The sequence below is a fragment of the Aythya marila genome, assembly GCF_965140915.1.
Source record: "Aythya marila genome assembly, chromosome: 10".
NCBI classification, from domain to species: Eukaryota; Metazoa; Chordata; class Aves; order Anseriformes; family Anatidae; genus Aythya; species Aythya marila.
The window spans coordinates 2,193,958-2,212,166 of record NC_139051.1 but is presented as its reverse complement, the minus strand read 5'-3'; the positions used below and the strand labels follow the sequence as shown (position 1 = coordinate 2,212,166).

At 39.8% G+C, this 18,209-nt stretch overlaps 1 protein-coding gene across 1 annotated transcript; it reads right to left on the bottom strand.

Moving 5' to 3' along the window:
* Positions 1 to 1,299: 1,299 nt before the first annotated feature.
* Positions 1,300 to 15,494, bottom strand: IL5RA (interleukin 5 receptor subunit alpha; the record flags this gene model as incomplete). The annotated part of the gene is made up of 10 exons (XM_082767778.1): positions 15,387 to 15,494; positions 13,906 to 14,051; positions 12,920 to 13,058; positions 12,256 to 12,388; positions 11,990 to 12,180; positions 10,873 to 11,018; positions 10,105 to 10,240; positions 7,640 to 7,736; positions 2,472 to 2,553; positions 1,300 to 1,392 (listed from the first exon to the last, which is right to left on the bottom strand). Exons 1-10 carry the CDS (start codon positions 15,466 to 15,468, stop codon positions 1,300 to 1,302), a joined length of 1,245 nt encoding a protein of 414 aa, XP_082623904.1. The 5' UTR covers positions 15,469 to 15,494.
* Positions 15,495 to 18,209: the final 2,715 nt, after the last annotated feature.

Here is an 18,209-nt window from a genome sequence, read left to right as displayed (position 1 = left end):
CTCTGCAGAATCTTTCCCTTAATGGGAATGAAGTTATATTTAGAAATTTTATTTATTAGGGTACTTGAAGGCATGACATAAATGAAATACACTATAGTAAATGAATTCTCTTTCAACTCGTTTTTAGGATTTTACTAATGAAATTCTGATTTTCAGACTGTTAAAATTGGGCACCTCAAATCCATTAAAATCACACGCAGCAGAGGCATTTGAGGCACAAACATTGTTATATTAATGAGCTACATTAATTTTGATGGAGCCATGCTATTTCACCCAGATGAGAACTGGCTCATTTATTACAATTATTTTTAGTTTGTAGCACCTGGGAACTCCATTATGTTTAGGCACTTTCCAAACAATTTACTCGCTAGGTCAAATTTCTTTCTTTTTTTTTTTTTTTTTTTCTTTTTATTCTCTGTTAATGTGCTTAACCCCACCTCTGGGCAGCTCAGTGGGTAGGAGGCTTCTTGGGCAGCCAAAGGGACTCTGCAAGAGGAGCAGAGCATCGCGGTCAGCAGCGGATGAGTTCAAAGCCTGAGTGGGGCAAGCAGTTTCAGGCAGGAGGTTTATTTGTTAACTTGCTTAGTGGATTACACAACAGAAGTACACAAAGCACAAACAGAAACCCACAATGTTCCAGACTCGGTTCCTTTAAGATGGAACAACAGATAGGTAAGAAAAACAGGTTGCAATACTGGGCTTGGATTTTTAAAATTACAAACAAAGGAGCCGTCCAGTGCCTGTCTCAGAAAGCCCTGTTAAAACCACCAAGAGTTCCATGGCAATTTTCTGTAATTCTGTGTAATTGAGAACTCTGCATTCCCAGGCTGTGTTTTCTAGATGCAATTGAAGAAATTTATCAGTATGTGCCCTTTTTTTTTCTCCTTTTTTTTTTTTTTTTTTTCTTTCTTTTTCAGGGAGCTGCTTGTCAGTTTTCTGCAGGGTTTCATGGCTATTTCCCAGAACAGTTGCCAGTTGCCAGGGGCCCCAGCCATGTACCTTACTGCCTGCACCAGTACCATGTACCTTACTGCTACACAAAAATCCCAATTTGCATTTTACATCCTTGTTGTCAGAAGTATTTAAAACAAACAAATAAACAAATCCAAAAGACTAAGCTGCCTACCAAAAAAAAAGCCACCAACTCTTTTCCAGGATTATTTTTTTTCATGCAAGAACCATGGCACTAGTTCCGTGCACTTACACCCTGCTTACTCCATGACTTTCTGTGGGGCAGCTCATCCCCACGTGGGGTGCCCTGGGACTTGGCATGGCCCTGCTGTGTGAGCCTGCGCTGCCTCAGAAGACAGAGTCATCCAGGGCACTGCAGGAGAGATCTTCGTCGAAGCTGACGAGCTCCGTCTCTGTCTCGCTGGTGCAGGTGCGTGCTCTCTGAAAAGCAAGAGGAGATTTAGGTGGTGAGCTGCAGGTAAGCAGAGGTTATCAACTGACTCCGTTAGCTAAGTGAGCTCACATTTTCTAGCTGCAGTGTTGATATTTGCTATTTTTCATGTTCTTATGTGTGATACCCTAAGTCATATTATTTTAGAGCAACAACTTTAATTAAAAACAAACATTATACTATAATCTTTTAAGCCTGTTTCCTTGACCAGACCATGGAATAATAACCATGCCCAGAAAATCAAACCAGTATTCTGAGGGGACAAATTAAAATCAAGTTACTGAGCAGCACTTCCCTTGAGCAGACAATGAGGAGTTTTATCTTATCTGTAAGGCAAATGTATTTACCAGGAAGTGACAGCAAGCATAATAAGGCTTAAAACCAGCTTAGCAGTAGGACCCAAGCATTTCTCACTGTTAGGTTTCACAGAATAAATCAGCTCTCCAGAAGCCAAGCTGCAGTCCCTGCCAAGGCAGGGCTCTGCCTGGCCAGGCTCCTGCAAGGAGCAGCTCCAGCGGCTTTCTGTGCAGAAGGCAGAGCCACAGGTACGGCACCCTGTGGCTGAAATGCCCTGCATGATAGAAACCAGACAGCAGCACTTAATCCTTCCCCAGCCCAGTGCTCTGGAATAGGCCTTTCCCCTTTGGGCTTATTTTCATTTGTTTTTTATCCTCCACAAACAAGGTCAAAACAAGGGCTACTGCAGGCTTGGATCTGTGGCATTCTGTCCCCCTGGCAGAGGAGGTGGTCCCAAAGCCAGGTGGGCTCTGACCCTACACACACAGCTTCCCAAATGGCTAAATGTGAGGGCTGACTCCACGGGACACCATAGGTAAGGCAACGCATGGCGTTACACTAGCTGCACCCACCTATTTCCTATTTGACAGGTTTTGCACAACACATTTGGCAACTGAGCCCACATTCAATGCTGACATTAGAAATTCTAAGAGGTCAAAAGGCTGTAACTCAGCAGTAACAGACTGTGCTGATAGTCCTACAGGGAAAGAGCAGCACAAAAGCACAAATGTTCCTTCAATCATTAAAAAAATAAATAAAAATGTTACTTTACCTCATACTCATTTGGAAAGGGATCTCTGAACTTGTTGCTGGGTGTTGGAATTGGTGGAAACAGTTTACGCCATACAAATTTCCTGTGAAAAACAGTGGCAGAGGACTATGAAAGGACTGCTCTTTCTGATGGATGAAGCCTTTGACAAGCAGCGCATTTCTCCCTGAGAAGCCAGGTCCTACCCTGTGAGCCCTCCTGCTCCCCTCCTGCATCCGCAGCTGGAAGCAGCAGCACCGGATTCAAAGGGATCAGAGCAGAGAGTAATGGTCCACTGGACACTTCTGGACCCTGGGGACAAGTGGATGACAAAAAGGAGGGGCCCCAACAGCCTGTCCCCTGCAGCTGTAGTGGAGAACCGGGGCGCTGCCCCATCCAGCGAGGCAGTAACAGCCCCATCTTGGAGAGAAACTAATTGCGCTCATCTCTCTGCTCACACACAGCTGCTTCCCAAGGGCTGCGCTGTCATGTGCCTTGTTTGGACATTCAGGACAGGCTGCCTCTTGCTCAGATCATGGTTTCTGGACATAATCTGCCTCTGCGTTATGGTAGGAGAGCAAGTGCAAATAATTGTGTGCTGAGGGAGCACTGAGGAGGCAAGGAGTGGGGCCAGAGAGGGCTGACAAGTAAACGGTTCCACTTAGCGGGATAATAACTCATCCTGCTAGCACCCTTTGAGACACTCCTGTCCTGCCCGACGCTCTTTAGCCTGGCTAAATGTACTAGGCTTGGGTATTTTTGTGATAGCAAGCGCTGCCGAGCAAACGTTTTCTTGGCTTTGACATACCCCAGCGTACAGAGTTTGCATTTCAGTCACTAAAATGCCTTCACTGTCTCTACCTCTGGGTAGCATGAGGTCCAAGTAGGGTCAGGTTTTAATGGGAACATGGCCTGACTGGAGATTAGAGGATTTTGCCCAGAATTAGTGTGCGGAGATGCTTTGATGTCCATGAAGCAGAGACGTGGCCCAGGTGTGGAGGCCTGGCAGCAGCCCTCCTGCCTCCTCACCGCTGGGACCGAGGGCAGGGCTGCTCCTGCCCGTGGCACTTGGTGACAATTCTGCCTGGTGCCTGGTTATCCGAGCGCTTATGTTATTATGACTATTCTTTTGAAAGCTTTCTGATTTCTGTCAAGTTCTCTTTTATCCTGTTATTCCTCCTCAGCAGGGAGTCTAAAATAAATTCCTGCTGCTCTCTTACTCTTTTCCATAGCTTTCATTCTGAGATAAAAAAAAAAAAAAAAAATCCTCATCTCTCTCCCTCTCTCCCATACCCTCCCCGTGCAAGAGTTTCTTCCAAGTATTTTCTGACTATCAGTTTAGAGCCAAAACTTCCTGGCTGAGCTGCTGCTGCCTCGAAGGAGACATTGCTGCATAACTAATTACTTGGTGAAGGGAAGGGACGTACCGCTGCTGGCACAACAGAAGACCTGACCGAGCAAACTATGGGACGTCTCCCCATTGCTGCACATGGACTGGGGTCTATGAAGGGGGTGTGAAGCCAGAACCTAGACTATGGGGAGGAAAAGCAGTGTGTAGGTACTCCATGGCTCCTCACTCCATCACAATTCCCCAGCCTTCCAGGGGCCAGGCCCCAGAGGCCTCATGGTTTCACCTCTGTCCTGGTTACCAATTCCAGACAGACCCTGGGTTCAGCTTCAAACGCCAACAAGAGCAGCTAATCCAGGGTCAAAATCAAGGCCTCTCTTCTTGACCATGGGAAGGTTTTGTGTGGAGAAAGCCAATAATTACTTTGCTACTGCTGTGCAAGTTTAGTTGCCTTGTGACATGACAAAGGCTCATTTTGCTTTCTGAAACCAGGTTTACACTGGTACATGACATTAGATTAGATTAGGATATAGATTAGATAAGGACACATCTAATGTAATCTAAATAATTTATTATGCTCAACAGAAACAGGATCACTTCCTACAGGGTGGATCTGAAAGGGCCCTTGGTAGCGAGGTGTGCAGCAGGCCTGGCACTTCTGGGGGCAAAGCAAGGGCCTGGTCTGTCCTCTACCTCTTCCCCCCAACTCCTAGAAGGGACGCATTTCTAGTTGTGCTGTTTATCAATGAAAGATTTTGATGGAGCCATACCAAAATTATTTATTGAGTCACCAAAAAGCGTAAGTTACATGTCACTTAAGGAGGGGTGCACAAACGCTCAGCAGAAATGAGGCCGAAGCACACGGGTTCATGGTGGTTGCATGCCCCTCAGGTGCAAGAGTCTGCAGTGAGGCGGTGGTGGGGTGGTTACAGTGATGCTCTCAGTATGGTCCTGGTCTTTTTTGGCAGGACACTGAAAAGTTGGAGTTAAGTGATTAAAATATTTTGTCCAATAAAGTTTTCCCGACATCTGTGTTTGCCTCTATTCGGGTAAGATCATGGCCCTTTCCATCAGCATTTATTTGCACCTTCAGGCTTTAGAAACACTCTACAGGACCCTTGTGGCTTAACTCGGTGTTTCAGCTTTTTCACTCTAGCTATTGTGCTGTCTCTCTTGCTGAAATTTGCCACTTTCCCATGGGCTGTGGCATTAAAAGGCCTAAGATAAACAAAGAGAGATAAGTAAGAGAACATGCTCTTTTTTCCCTCTTCTAACCTCTACAATGAGGCTGATAAAACATTTTTCACAGTATGTTGGAGTGCCTTTTCTAGTGTCTTGCCTCCCCAGAGATTCCCTGTGACATTTTCCAAAGGACTTCCCTGTAGCGGGTGGCTGGTGACTGCTGGTCAGGGACTGGTGTGGCATGCAGAGGAGGGAGGGGAACCTGGTGGAGGGCCAGATGACTGCTCTGATTGCAGGGCACAGAGGGCTGCTCACTGGCCTGATTTCGGTTAAGTGGAGAGCAGCTGGGAGCAAGTTGTTAACTACATCCTCCTGTGGGCTCACCTCCAGGAGAAAGTGGTATTCTGAGGCACAGCCTAAGGAGGTACAGAAGATGCTCATTCATGAAGACAGAGGGCAAACTAGGGAAGCATTCGATTGTACTTTTTATCAAGAAAATATCTCCATCAGCTACTGCAAGCAATTATCCAGTCACAGAGGGCTGTCTTGCCTTGGGATATTTTTTTCCCAAGCAGTGGTCTTTATTTCTGATGATTTTAGTCACCAAGAATTATACAGAAAAATTTATAGAAGTCTTTGGTGTAATGAAATTCCTTATAATGCCTTCAAATTGTATGAAATTTGAAATGATTCTGTGGCTTGAATTGCATGGTACACTTCATGAATTTTCAACAGCAGTAAAAATGAAAGAGGGTAATAATGAAATTGTGATCTAGGGAACCTGTTCTACTTTTAATATCTGCACATTCAATAAACGTGCAGGCTAAGCACTACGCTTCATCTTTTTGCACTTCCTACCTCCTCCCAGGGTGGGCTGGAGGACTAGAGAAAGGGACAATGGAGTAGAGAAGTGACAAGGTACTGAGTAGGAAACTGCCAGGGATGGACGGAAGAAAGATAGCAAAACCATGAAACTCAGTACAGCAGGCAGATAAAACTTTAATCGCTTTGGCAAAGATGGTATGTAATGAGCCTTTGGGTGCTAGAGAATTATACACCAGTCAGGCAGAGAGAAAATCCTAGAAGCTACCAGTGCAGTGTCAAACATCTGATCCTGGAAATGCTAGCTTAAATTTGCTCAGTGGATTAAAGTTCATAAAATGCATTAGTACAGCATCTTCAAGCCAGTCTTTGAGTAGAAATCTATACCAATTTCTTCCCCATCTCTTTTCAAGGGTATTTGCATAATATCCAAATAGTTGCTAAACTCCATGGGACAATAAGGAGCATTATGAGTGCTACTAATTGTTTTTGGACAAAGATGTTCGTGGCTATCCCAAACAGAGATGGGAGAGCTGATCAAGTTGGTGACAGAGCAGTGGAGGACCTACAGCCATACAGAGAGGTCAGTCCATACAGGTATCTGTGATGTTTGCAAGGGTGGTTTGGAGATATCCACCAACATACTAAGGCTGCTTAAGAACATGTGTATATGAAATGCAATATGAATATAAACTCTCTGTATAGTTAATCTTTCTTTTTCCAAAGACAATTATTTGTTGAGACCTGCTAGACTAACTAAATTAACTTAAGAACAGGTTATTATGGATATCAGATGCTTTGGGAGAGTTAATAACATTTATTTTAATATAACATTCCTGGAGAGAAGACCTTTCTTTATTTGATAAAAAAGGAAAATAGTCATGGACCTATCAGGATGACCAATAATTTAAAAGGCACTAAAGAAATTAATTAAAATAAGTAGCAGAGTTGAGGACAGCGCCTAAGTTACTGGGAGCTGTGTTTATTGTGGACCTGATAATTGCTGCTTGCTCCATGTTTCAGGGAAGAAGCTTGTAATTACATTGATTCGTTAATTCATCACTTATGACCTGATCAGTCACTGCTACAGAAATCCAATGTAGCTGGGTTTCTTTACAGCACATTTTGGGAAGCTGGGCTATAAAGCATCTGTTTTGGCATCTATAGCCTCTGTAGTATTTAACAATAAGCTAAACAAATAGTTTAAAAAGCTCATAACAAGCAACAGTTCAATACGCTTCCTCCTGATAAGGGGTAAGGAGGAGCAACAAGCTCAAAGGACCAGAATTTCTACATCTTCGGAGCATCTACCACACTCCTTGATGTCACCTGTAATTCAGACCACATGCCTGGGGCCCAGTATTGAGTGTAGTTGTACAGGCTGATGTAGACACGACTGAGAAAATACTGGACTGTACATTTTAGCCATGAAAGACGCTCTTAGCAGTTTCACCAGGGTTAAAGACAGAATCCTCCTGTGGAAATTGTTGACCCAACAATATCCATTTAAGTAAGGAAATGAGATGTGGACAAACAGGTTTTTAAGAAATTCTCCTAACTCAGTATATATATACTTTTTTTTTTTTTTTTTTGCTTAAAATTAAATTGAACAACCCTCTTACCTTTCCAATTTTGCTGAATGTTATTATAAATAATTAATGAGGATGTACTGTAATGTAGTGTAATGAGGATTCGGTACTTTTGCTTTGCATAATTATGCTTGAATACTGAACTTGGTGCCCCTCCTGAAAATTAAGCAAAGCTTTTAATGGCACCCCACACCTGTTCAACACCTACTATTTAGTTACACTGTAATTACAACGAAGTTATTGATACTTACATTTTGCATATTATACCAACAAGCACGATTGTAGCACACATGGACACACAGAGCACAGCCAGAATCCAGGCTATGAAATTCTCCTGTTTGTTTTCTCCTGAGTTTCAAGAAAAAAAAAAAATAATAATATATATAAAACATACACTTTATCACAGGTTATTTTTAAGCACATCTTTTACAAAAGGTTTCATCAGCTGTTTTATATTCAGATCACAGTTTAACACACAAACTATGAAGACCTGCTACCTCTGTTTAAAACTGAAGTGTAGAGCTTCAAGAATAGTTGCCATGAAGCTGAATTTTTTATTTCATCAATACATTTCTTTCATTTTATTGCCACCAAGCCAAGAAGTGTGAAGTGCCTGCTCTGCCAGTACCACCAGGATGCCAGGCTGTGTTACGCCGCACCCCGGGATGCACCACGCCGTGCAGTATTCGCATGGCTGGTACCCAGCAGAGGCACTGCTTGCTTATAACCTCAGGCACAACCTGTTAGTTCTCCATTAAACCCTTCTTCATTTCTGTTAATCCTCTCTAGCCAACAACTACACTTCTCTGACTTTGTTAGCTTCCCTATAAAAAAGATGTTGAAACGCCCAATTTTTCTTGTGAGCTGTTGCTGCTGCATTTCCTCGGGGAGAATTTCTCTACTGCCTCTGCCTGGGAGCAGACAGGTATTTCTATCAAGGTCAACGTTTCCATTTTAAAAAGGCATGCTTAGTGACCATGACCATTATTTTGTGCCATATTATGCCATATAACAAAAGCATTTACATTGAACTGCATTTTCAAAAGGTTGCTGAGTCCGTGTGTGCTTCCGATAACTACCTGTCCCATGCATCAAGATGTCAGCTCCGCCATTACCAGGTAATTGAGAGGACATGAATCGGCCAGCAGCAGGCCTGATGGGTTTATTGGTGCTGTAGAAAAAACAATATTCAATTTTGGCCTGATTTCTTTCTGAGAAACAGGGAGCTGAGCCTGCCATCTCCACCAAAGGCTGCAGTGGCACAGCAGGCCCCAGAAGCAGGGCGATGTCACGAGCATGCCTGCATGGATCTATCCTGGGCCTTTGTACCACCGTGGCAGTGGAACATAGTCAGCTTTTCAACAAGCACGGTAGGATGGCTAATTTTCATTCAAGAAAGTAGGATTTGAGGATTCTCAGCCCAAGCCAGTGTTACAGCCCATCCTGATATGTCTGAGACTTTAGTCATTTTTTAACAGAAGACTAACTTTCTTTTAATCTCTTTTTATCATCCCAGTGGATTTTCCATATCTGGTATTTGCTGAGCATTAGTGGAGGAGTCTGTAACGATGACGTTCCCAGGTTCCCCAGTTATCATCACGCTGCACAACAGAGATGGCTCCAAAAGCATTTCAGCTGCTGTAGAGGTGCCTTCAAATGCTTCAGCTTTGCTGGGAAAGCAGAATCAGGACAGCACAAATGTGCTGCGAGGTATTTCTCTGTCCCAAACTTGACCTATAGATTTTCTTTTAAACTGTGAGTCGTGGCAGCAGCTATTCACAGGTACCTACCATCTCACAGATTTGATGTCATGCATAGTTAATAAGGCCGGCCGGCCTACTCAGCTGCATTAATGATTTCTGTATCTAGCTTTGTTTGACTGTAGTGCTTCCAACCAACCTCTCAGAGACAGATGGCATCAAGATCCACTTTCACAATGCTCTTTTTGGCAGCATATGGCTGCACTGAATCTGGTTTGATCACCACAGCTCAAGGAAAGGAAGCAGAATTATATTTCAATTTTTAGCAAAGCCAGAGGACTGCTGCTACAGGAAAAAGTATAGTAAACAGGAGAGAGTAAGGGACTACTTTCTTTTTTTTTTTCTTTTCTTTTTGTGAAAACCAGGAAGTGAAGAAACTCAAAAGATAACAGCAAAGCAGGATGTCTATGAACAAACAGTCGATAACGTGCCATGATAAGAAAACTGCTATTTCCAGAAAAGAAAAAGAAAAAAAAAAAGCCATGTTCAGCAAGCAGAAAATACGAACAAAGTGAGGCAAATTATTATGTTCCAAAGATGCTAAAACCATGCTGTTTTTGTTTTGGTTTTTGTTGTGTTTTTGGTTTTGTTTTCATTTTTCTATTCTATTCTTTTTTTTCTTTTTTTTTTTTTTTTTTAAGCTAGCTCTATTAAACTAGTAATTGACATGACCACTCATATTAACTTCCAGCATGAGTATCATGGTGCATGCCAGGGAAATATATGTGAAAACTAAAGAAGTAATGTAATTAAAAGGCCTTAGCTAGAACTTAGGCCTTAAGCTAGTCTAAAGTAGACATAGACTCTGAAAACATAAGCATATACAAACAACAAACTGTTTAAAAAAATAATAATAATCTACATGCCCAAAAGTTGGGGGGATATTTTTTATTTCTAATGTATTAATTACTACAATGTATTGTTTTTTTTACAAGACAAGGGCATATCATTCTTACCAACATAAAGAATTTCACTCCAGTCACTCCAAAATCCTCTTCTACAACATATATGATGGTTAGCTCTTATTTGTATGGAATACTTGCAGGTAACGTCAATCCGTAATCTGAATTCATTTGAGTATGTGTTCCATATCTGTTAGAAAAACAATATCATACTGTTGTAGATTACTTATGGCTAGGCAACTCAGGCAGAAAAAAAAAACTTTTTCATCTTTTTATTTTTAAAAAAATCTTTACTAGACTAAGAGTGAGCATCAGGCCTTGCTTTTGAAGAAATAACTCTATTTATAAGTGTAATTTCTCTCCTAATACACCTATGTCTTAGGCAAAGTTTTTGAAAGATGCTTCATTTTGGATTCTTCCTTAAGACGCTTCACGCTGGAGTTTCAGAATTTTCTACCTTCATCCTGTTAAAGCTAGATGCAATAAAACTTTCCTTTTTGTCCTTCTGTTTTCCAAGCTGTCTTGGAAGTAGTTTGTTGTAGACATAAATGATGTCCAAAAGAAGAATTAAAATGTGCAAACTGATGAGACTTTGGCTTTTTTGTACCAAAGTCACAAATGGGACACGAGTTTCATCAATAATCCGTAGTTTCAAAAAATGCACTGATGCAGGTTTTATTTAAAATTATTTTAAATTTGTACCATATCCATGAATACGAGGCTTTTTCCCAAGGCTGCATAAAGGCAACTTCTAGCTATTGAGGACACTCAGCTCAGAGGAGGGATCATGACGTAATACTTGGGCACCAGAAAAGCAATTACCTGCTCGTTACCTGTCTTCAAGTTGATGAGGTAAAATTCATATTCAAAACACTCTTTAGAGAAAGGAGAAATTGGCTTCTCCCATGTGGCCAGGAGATCATTTTGCTCTAAGAATACAGAGACGTTTCTGGGAACATTCACTTTTTCTACAAAAAGAAAATCATACCAGTTATTTATAGAGCAAAGCTAAAATTCTAACAATTGGAGCAGTTTAGAACTTGATAGTGTTTCCAAGTAGGACCTATAATCCTTGAATTTATTTCACATTTTGGGAAAAAAAAAAAAAAAAAAAAAAAGGATTTGGGAGGAATAACTATATTACAGAAAATAATTAAGGGAAAACAGTTTAAAAATCCAGTTAAAAGCTTTCAAAAAGTAGATTATTGGGGAGGGAGGTATTTATTAAATTATTTTTCACAAATGCGTGAAATTAATAATAGACTGTTTAGAAAAAAATCTTTTTATTAAAAATAAAAAGAAAATGCAGGAAGGAAAGTTGCTCAAAATGGGGAAAAAATCATAGAAATGGATCGGCAACTATTATGAGGCTGATTTCTAAAAATAAATGATGTCAAATGTTTTATATGTTAATAAAGCTATGAGAAAGGGAAATGTTACATGTGTACAAAAAAAGTGAAAGGCATGGAACTAATGATGAAGGAAAATAAATTCCTTGGGTTGAAGAGACTGATGGCTAACACCTTTTATTCTATAGTCTAATGCCTTCCTTTAAGGCATGGTTATCCTGAATGTTGTGTTCCTTTTAAAGAACAGATGTAAAACAAAAGGTAGTAAAAACTACTTGAAGGTATATTAATTAACTCAATAGAAAATGTATATTTAAATAATCCTTAGGCTACAGAATATTAATTCTCTTTCTAGTTTTTCTTTCAATTTTTGTCATTCTATAACAAATGATTAAAATCTAAGTTAGTTGAAGCCATCAGTTTCTGTCTCATCCTCCCTTCCAGTTTCATTGACATCCACGCAAAACCAGCACATGCTTTCACCTGCATCAAGGACAATTCAGTTCACTAATATTAATTTACAAATCTTTTGACAACCCTGCTAGACATTTACTTTTTTTTTTTTTTTTTTTAAATGCATTTCTACTCACCAATGGCATTTTGGTTAAATAATTGCTGAAAAGGTCTGATTGCAGCATACTTGCTAGACCCATTAATATGTATTACAATGAGTTTGTCGATCTCATCAGGAATAATATGAGTCACTGAAAATCTGCACTCTATATTCCTGTTCCACTTGTCTTTGATATAATCTTGACATTCTTCAGTGCAGGTCTCATACCTAAATTAAAACATTTGTGATAAATGATGTTCTTAAAGAAATTTGTTGCTGAGTAAATTGGGAGAAGACACCAACCTGTAAAACAGAAAGTACTTGGTATCTTCTGGTGCCCCTTTGCCAGGAAGCCAAGTGCAGTGGAGAGAAACGGTACTAAAAATGGTGAATTGAGTAGCACAGGACAAATTAGTGACAGCTGTATTTGCAGCACCTATAGAATCACAGAATTATAAAATAGAAAAACAAGAAAAATAACTCATTACAGAAGTTGTAAGAAAATCATGTTTCTAAGACACTGGTTAAACTCTTTGGTATGTTTTATCTACGTTGTATATTTTCTTTGTGTTTTATATATCAAACGATTCTATCAGCAATGGAAGGATGAATATTCCTAGCCACTGTAAGTAAAGCTATACCACACATCATTACATATTTCACATACACCTTGTAATTCAAGGCAATATCATATTTCATTATCATAAAACGTATGAAAGTAGGTTATCTTTGCCTTAGCAAGGAATTTTTAGAAACTTTTTGTATGAGTTATCCATGTTGTGCCTCTCCAGATTATATTCCAGACTTCACAGCTGTAGAGAAAGGCCTGGACTAAATAGTTTGGTAAAACCAACATAGCAGGTGTAGGGGAAAATGCCATGTAGTATTAAACCTGTCACCTTTTGATGTCTTGTGCACAGACGAGTACAGAACACAAACTTCAGACCTCCCTCGCATTTCTTCTTACCTGGTGGAGGCTGGAGTTCTGCTGCAACCCAGTCACTTGTCATCTGAAGGCCATTATGGAAAAGTAACGTCCGAATATGTGCAGAGAAACCATTGTGAAGTGCAGCTGTTTGGAAACTGTGAGTCTTCTTTGTATCATACTATAATAAATAATAACAATAATAATAATAATAATAATAATAATAATAATAATAATAATAATAATAATAATAATAATAATAATAATAATAATAAAGCAACATATGATGGAAGCTGAATTAAGGGACCTGCAAAGAGTGATCTTCTACAAAGGGTGAGCCTTTAGCAACTGCCTCACTATATGGTTACTTGAAACCTTGAAGGCAGTGTCTACCTGCTCATCACTTAGCTTGGCCCTGGCCATCCTGTGCTTCCACAGCAGGAGTCCCATAGATGGTGACTCACAGCAAAGCCTTAAATTAGTTGCTTTAAATAGCCCACAGGAGCAAACCAGCCATCTAGTGTCAGGAGCAGAGGCAAACCAGCTAGCTAGCTGAGCTGGTTATATTAAATGTATAAAGCTAGACAGGACAAATAATCCACACAAGTGTTTAAAGTTTCTCAGTCAAGACAACAGGACCCTTATCTTACCTAAATTTGCCTATAATGCATAGCTGTGGCAAAACACAGTCTAACATTTTAACGATAACCTAGCATTAATCTGAATTAAATAAACTGACTGGAATGGGGAGCAGTATCACGTAAACCCAGTCTACAACTTTCCCTTCAAGATGAATGCTGCAGAAACTGCCAATTCCCTGGGCAATTCCTAACCCTTGTCCCAGCAGAACTGTACCCATAAGCACAGATGAAAAGGAATCTACCCAGTGCTCAAAGTACTTGTTTATGGTGGAAGAGAGTAAGTGACTCAATATGTCAATCATTCAAGAGACATATCACACATACTGCACTCTGATTTGCTGCTGTAACAGGAATTCAGACTGTTTAGGATATTGGACTTAATTTTACCTCTTCAGACACAGGAGCTAAGATTTTCACATCATATCTAATAGTGTAGTTTTTTTGTTCTTGATTAGGGTTTGGCTTCCAGCGTAGGAGTACTCGTGCTAATGCAGAGACCGTAAGGGTAAAGTTAACGGGTGGGAAAACCTGAACTGTAAGGAAGAAAACAAAAATATTCACAATGCAATAATCCAGTGCATTGTTTAGACCACTAGCTATTTATAAGTAAAGGGTAGTAGAAGAAAACCATAACAGATTTTATTTCAATATTGTATTCTCTCAACAGTTTCTAATAAAATGTTTCTAATATTTGAAAAGTATCTTTAAGTAACACCCAAAACTTCATCAAATAAGAGTCTACTTAAAACTTAGCTTAAAAAATGACTTTTTACAACAGTTTCAACTTGTAAATCACAATGACATATTGCATTTCGCTTATTAATTAGTTTCAGGTTTTTCAATCTTGATCCTGACAGCTACATAAGCGCTGGGCATCCATACTGAATGGGGCCGATCAAGTGATCAGCCGTGTGATCAATTCTCACCCACACAGGCTGGCAGAACAGCATGACGTGGGGGCTTTCTAAGTGAAGGCTGACAGCCACAAGAAGTCATACACGAGAGAAACAAAAGTATGATGAACAGAGGAATTAAGCACAAATGGAAGAAAACATAGAAGGATGGGAATGATAATTTAAAATGACAGGGCAAGAGGGATTCCTGGAGCTCTTATGGAAATGAAGGTCTCATGCTGGGGGAAAATGTTAGCATATAAATAGCAACACAGTGAAATAATCAATCTACTCCCCTCCATTTCTAGAGTTCTTCAGAGCCCGTCCTCCCTTATTTGCCATCTCTCAGGCAGCTTTTAATGCCCATTTGTTCCATTTTCAAACAAGTGCCTCGCATTAGAAAAACAGCCTCATAAAGAGTCAGAAAACCCCAACACAAACTGCCTCGAACTGCTTTCTTTAAAATGTTCCTTGTTGAGATGTCCACAAAAAAAGGTCAACCTTAAGGTTCTTGGTATACCAGGACTGCTGCCAATGATGCTTTATGTCATCAAGTTTCTGCACCTAAGTCTAGTTTTATTCCTGGAAGTAAAATTGCAATCCTGAACGATGCTGCTGTTCTGCCCAAATTTACATGGATAAATAAACCAGGCCAGGAGCCACTGTCAGCCTGGAGGCCTAGTGGCACACAGCTTGCACCTACACACCCCGCACACCTCCCCTCTCACAGCAAAGGTGATCCAGACTGCCCTTGGGAGCAGTCCTTGGGCACTGGCTGGGAGAAATCTCACAGAGATAGGGTAAAATGATCCCAGGAAGCATCTTAACACAGCATGGACATCTGTGGGCCTCTCCTCAGGGCATGCCATGGCCTGTTTCATTTACGTGTAGAACAGCACATTTGACTAACACCTCATGGGGCCTTGGTCACCCCAGTGCTGAAGCACCACGTTGGTAGGAAGGAACACACCTTACCTGCTTTACCTTGAGGTACGTGTAGCTGAACCACAATCATTGTCCATAGGAGGATCAGAAAAACCCTCATCACGCTGGCCATAATGTTTAGATGGTCAAGGAGAAAGACTGTATATCAGTGTACGTGGCTTGCCATCATTTCACATCAAACGCTGAGAGCTAAAAACAAACCCAAGCCCAATCATTAAGCATACAAACCATGGAGCACATAGCCACATGATCAAAAGGACAAAACTGCATAGACTTTTCTCATTCCCTTGCAGGAAAATGCGTTTTGTTGCAGCTAAATCTAACTTAAGTACCAATAACCACATCTTGTTTTGCTCCCTTTGCTTTTGTCAGCCCCCCTTGAAAAAGCTACTGTTTTCAACACTGTCATGTGTGAATGTTCAGAGCAGCAGTCACGGAGTTACCACATCTCTTCACAGAGAGCAGGAAGTCAGGTACAGGTATATTGCCTTTCAGTGGAGTCCCCTTTACTCCAAGAACAGAAATATCTATATTTTTAGCTGCCACTATATATAAAATGGCTACTTACTCAAATGTACTTTCCAGTTTCTGTTTCAATAACGCTCACTAAAGAAGCTGTCTCAGTGCTCACCTCAAGGCTAATTCTCCAGTGTTAATTATGGGGTGTAAGAGAAACGATTTTGTTTGTTTCTAATTTAAATGAACGACTATTTTTAATGCTTAAAAACAGCATGTTCTTATGCTTCCTACAGATTGTTTCATGAAGTACTGGGGGGAAAAATCTGTGTCTTATCATTCATGTATAACCTAATATAAACAACATGGAAATACAGAACAGCAGCTTTCCAAAATGTTCTTACTGAAGAGAAATACGCCCTCCCAGCCCAATCATACTGCTTCCCTGGGGCATCTATAGCAATTTCTTGTGTGGAAAACATAATATTTTCAGATGGTAATGAGCAGAGAAAGCATCTTTAACCCATCAGTTCTCAGTGAACCTCCAATAAATAACCCAGAGACTGGAAGCAATCCAATTGATCACAGTTGGGGTACTTCTGCTATGCAGTAACTATTTTTAAAAATGGTGTATGAATGCTTAGTTCATTAAAATGATGCATAATCCACAATACAGTGTGTTTCTTAATGTCCAAGTCCACTCATTATCTATATTCGTATTCCGTATGTATCTAGTATTCTGCTAGCCAAAATGTGCATGAGGCTAATTGAACCTCTGGAGTTTTCTAACGGATTATTCCTGGAGAGTCAGGGTTTGCTTTTATGTAAGCTGGGTTATTGAAAGACATTTTGGTTATTCCAAAATGTATGTGAATCGCAACCAAGTAATTATTATAGACACCATACATTTATGCTTACACAACGCCACTAAGACTTGATCACACTACCATTCATAAAAAGTCTGTTCTTTTTGGATTGTAACTTTTGGACGTACTTGCTTTTTTATTTTTTTTTTTTATTTTTTTTTTTAAAGCAATCACTTCAGTACATTATTTAAAAAAAAAAAAAAAAAAAAAAAAAGTCTTTAAAAAGCTTCATGTTTTACAACTGCTTAGGATTCACATCTACTAACTTGAGTAATCTCAGTACATTGGTTTCAGGATGGCTCTGACATTCAGCACAATTAAAAACCTGACACTCTCCTTCCTTTGCTTATATTGGCTTCAGTTGCCTAAACATTTTTTACTTTGCCCTCAAAAAGTAAGTATTCTGATTCTTCTTAGGCACATTCTTTTCCTTGTACTTTTGAAAAGACCCTAAAGATCAACTTTTGATTCAGAAGTACTTTAGCTGTCTAAAAGCATATGATTATTAGGCAGAGATCTAACATTTCCTGGCAAACAGTTGCTAATTTGTAATTTGGTATAAAATATTACTATAATGTAGACTGGATTTTAATAATTATTCTTGTTTTTCTTGTCATTTTATTTTTCTCTACCTTATTTTCAAAAATGTTACTTTTCTTTTTCTTGCTATCAGCCTAACATTGAAATTTAGCTTTTGGAAGAGGTATTTCCATAGCTGTGTGAGCTGAGTAAATGAACATCCCACAAAATGTGATAACCTGGGTGTTTCATGTGATAAATTACTGAAAATAAAATCTAAATAAGTAATTTAAGTAGAGAAGTTAACAAGAAATGTACAACAGGATTATGCTCCTCACACAAATTGATATAATAACTTCCCAGGATGAATAAAAGCCTTGATTATATTATGTTTTGGTTATATACAGTAAAAAGTCATAAGCAGAAGGTAAAAGATACGTTCCCTTCATGAAGGGGAATTTATTCCTTCTTAAAGTGCAGTATAAATCTAAACCATAGAAAATAGCCTCTAAAAGGTAATGATTTTCTTTTAGCTGACCTATGTTCCACCATCTCAGAGGCAACTGGTCAGAAGCAGATTCCAGATGGATTTCCCACTATAATGAAAAAATGGCTTTTCAAAGTGGGACCTTTTCAGTCTTCAAACAAAGCACAACAAGGCAAAAAAAAAACAACAATCTACAACACATATCCCAGAAGGTTACCTGTGGAGTCTCAAAAGTTCCGTGAAGAGCCTGCTCTGTTTGTTCAAACGTCCTCTGGGTCATCTCCCTGTGGGTTTCTTTTATAACTGCTGTCTTTTAAGTACAAATGTGATAGGTACTTCAGAAATGATAGCAGATGATAAGTTAGACAAGCATGCATTGAAAAAGGGAACTACAGATTTAACCACAGGGTGGAAGGCTCTATTCTAGCACACAGTCTTACTTTATTTATTGACGGTTATATACCATAGTCTGATAATTCTCCAATAACTTTGCAAGAGTTAAGCAATGTTTAAACACGGGACTGC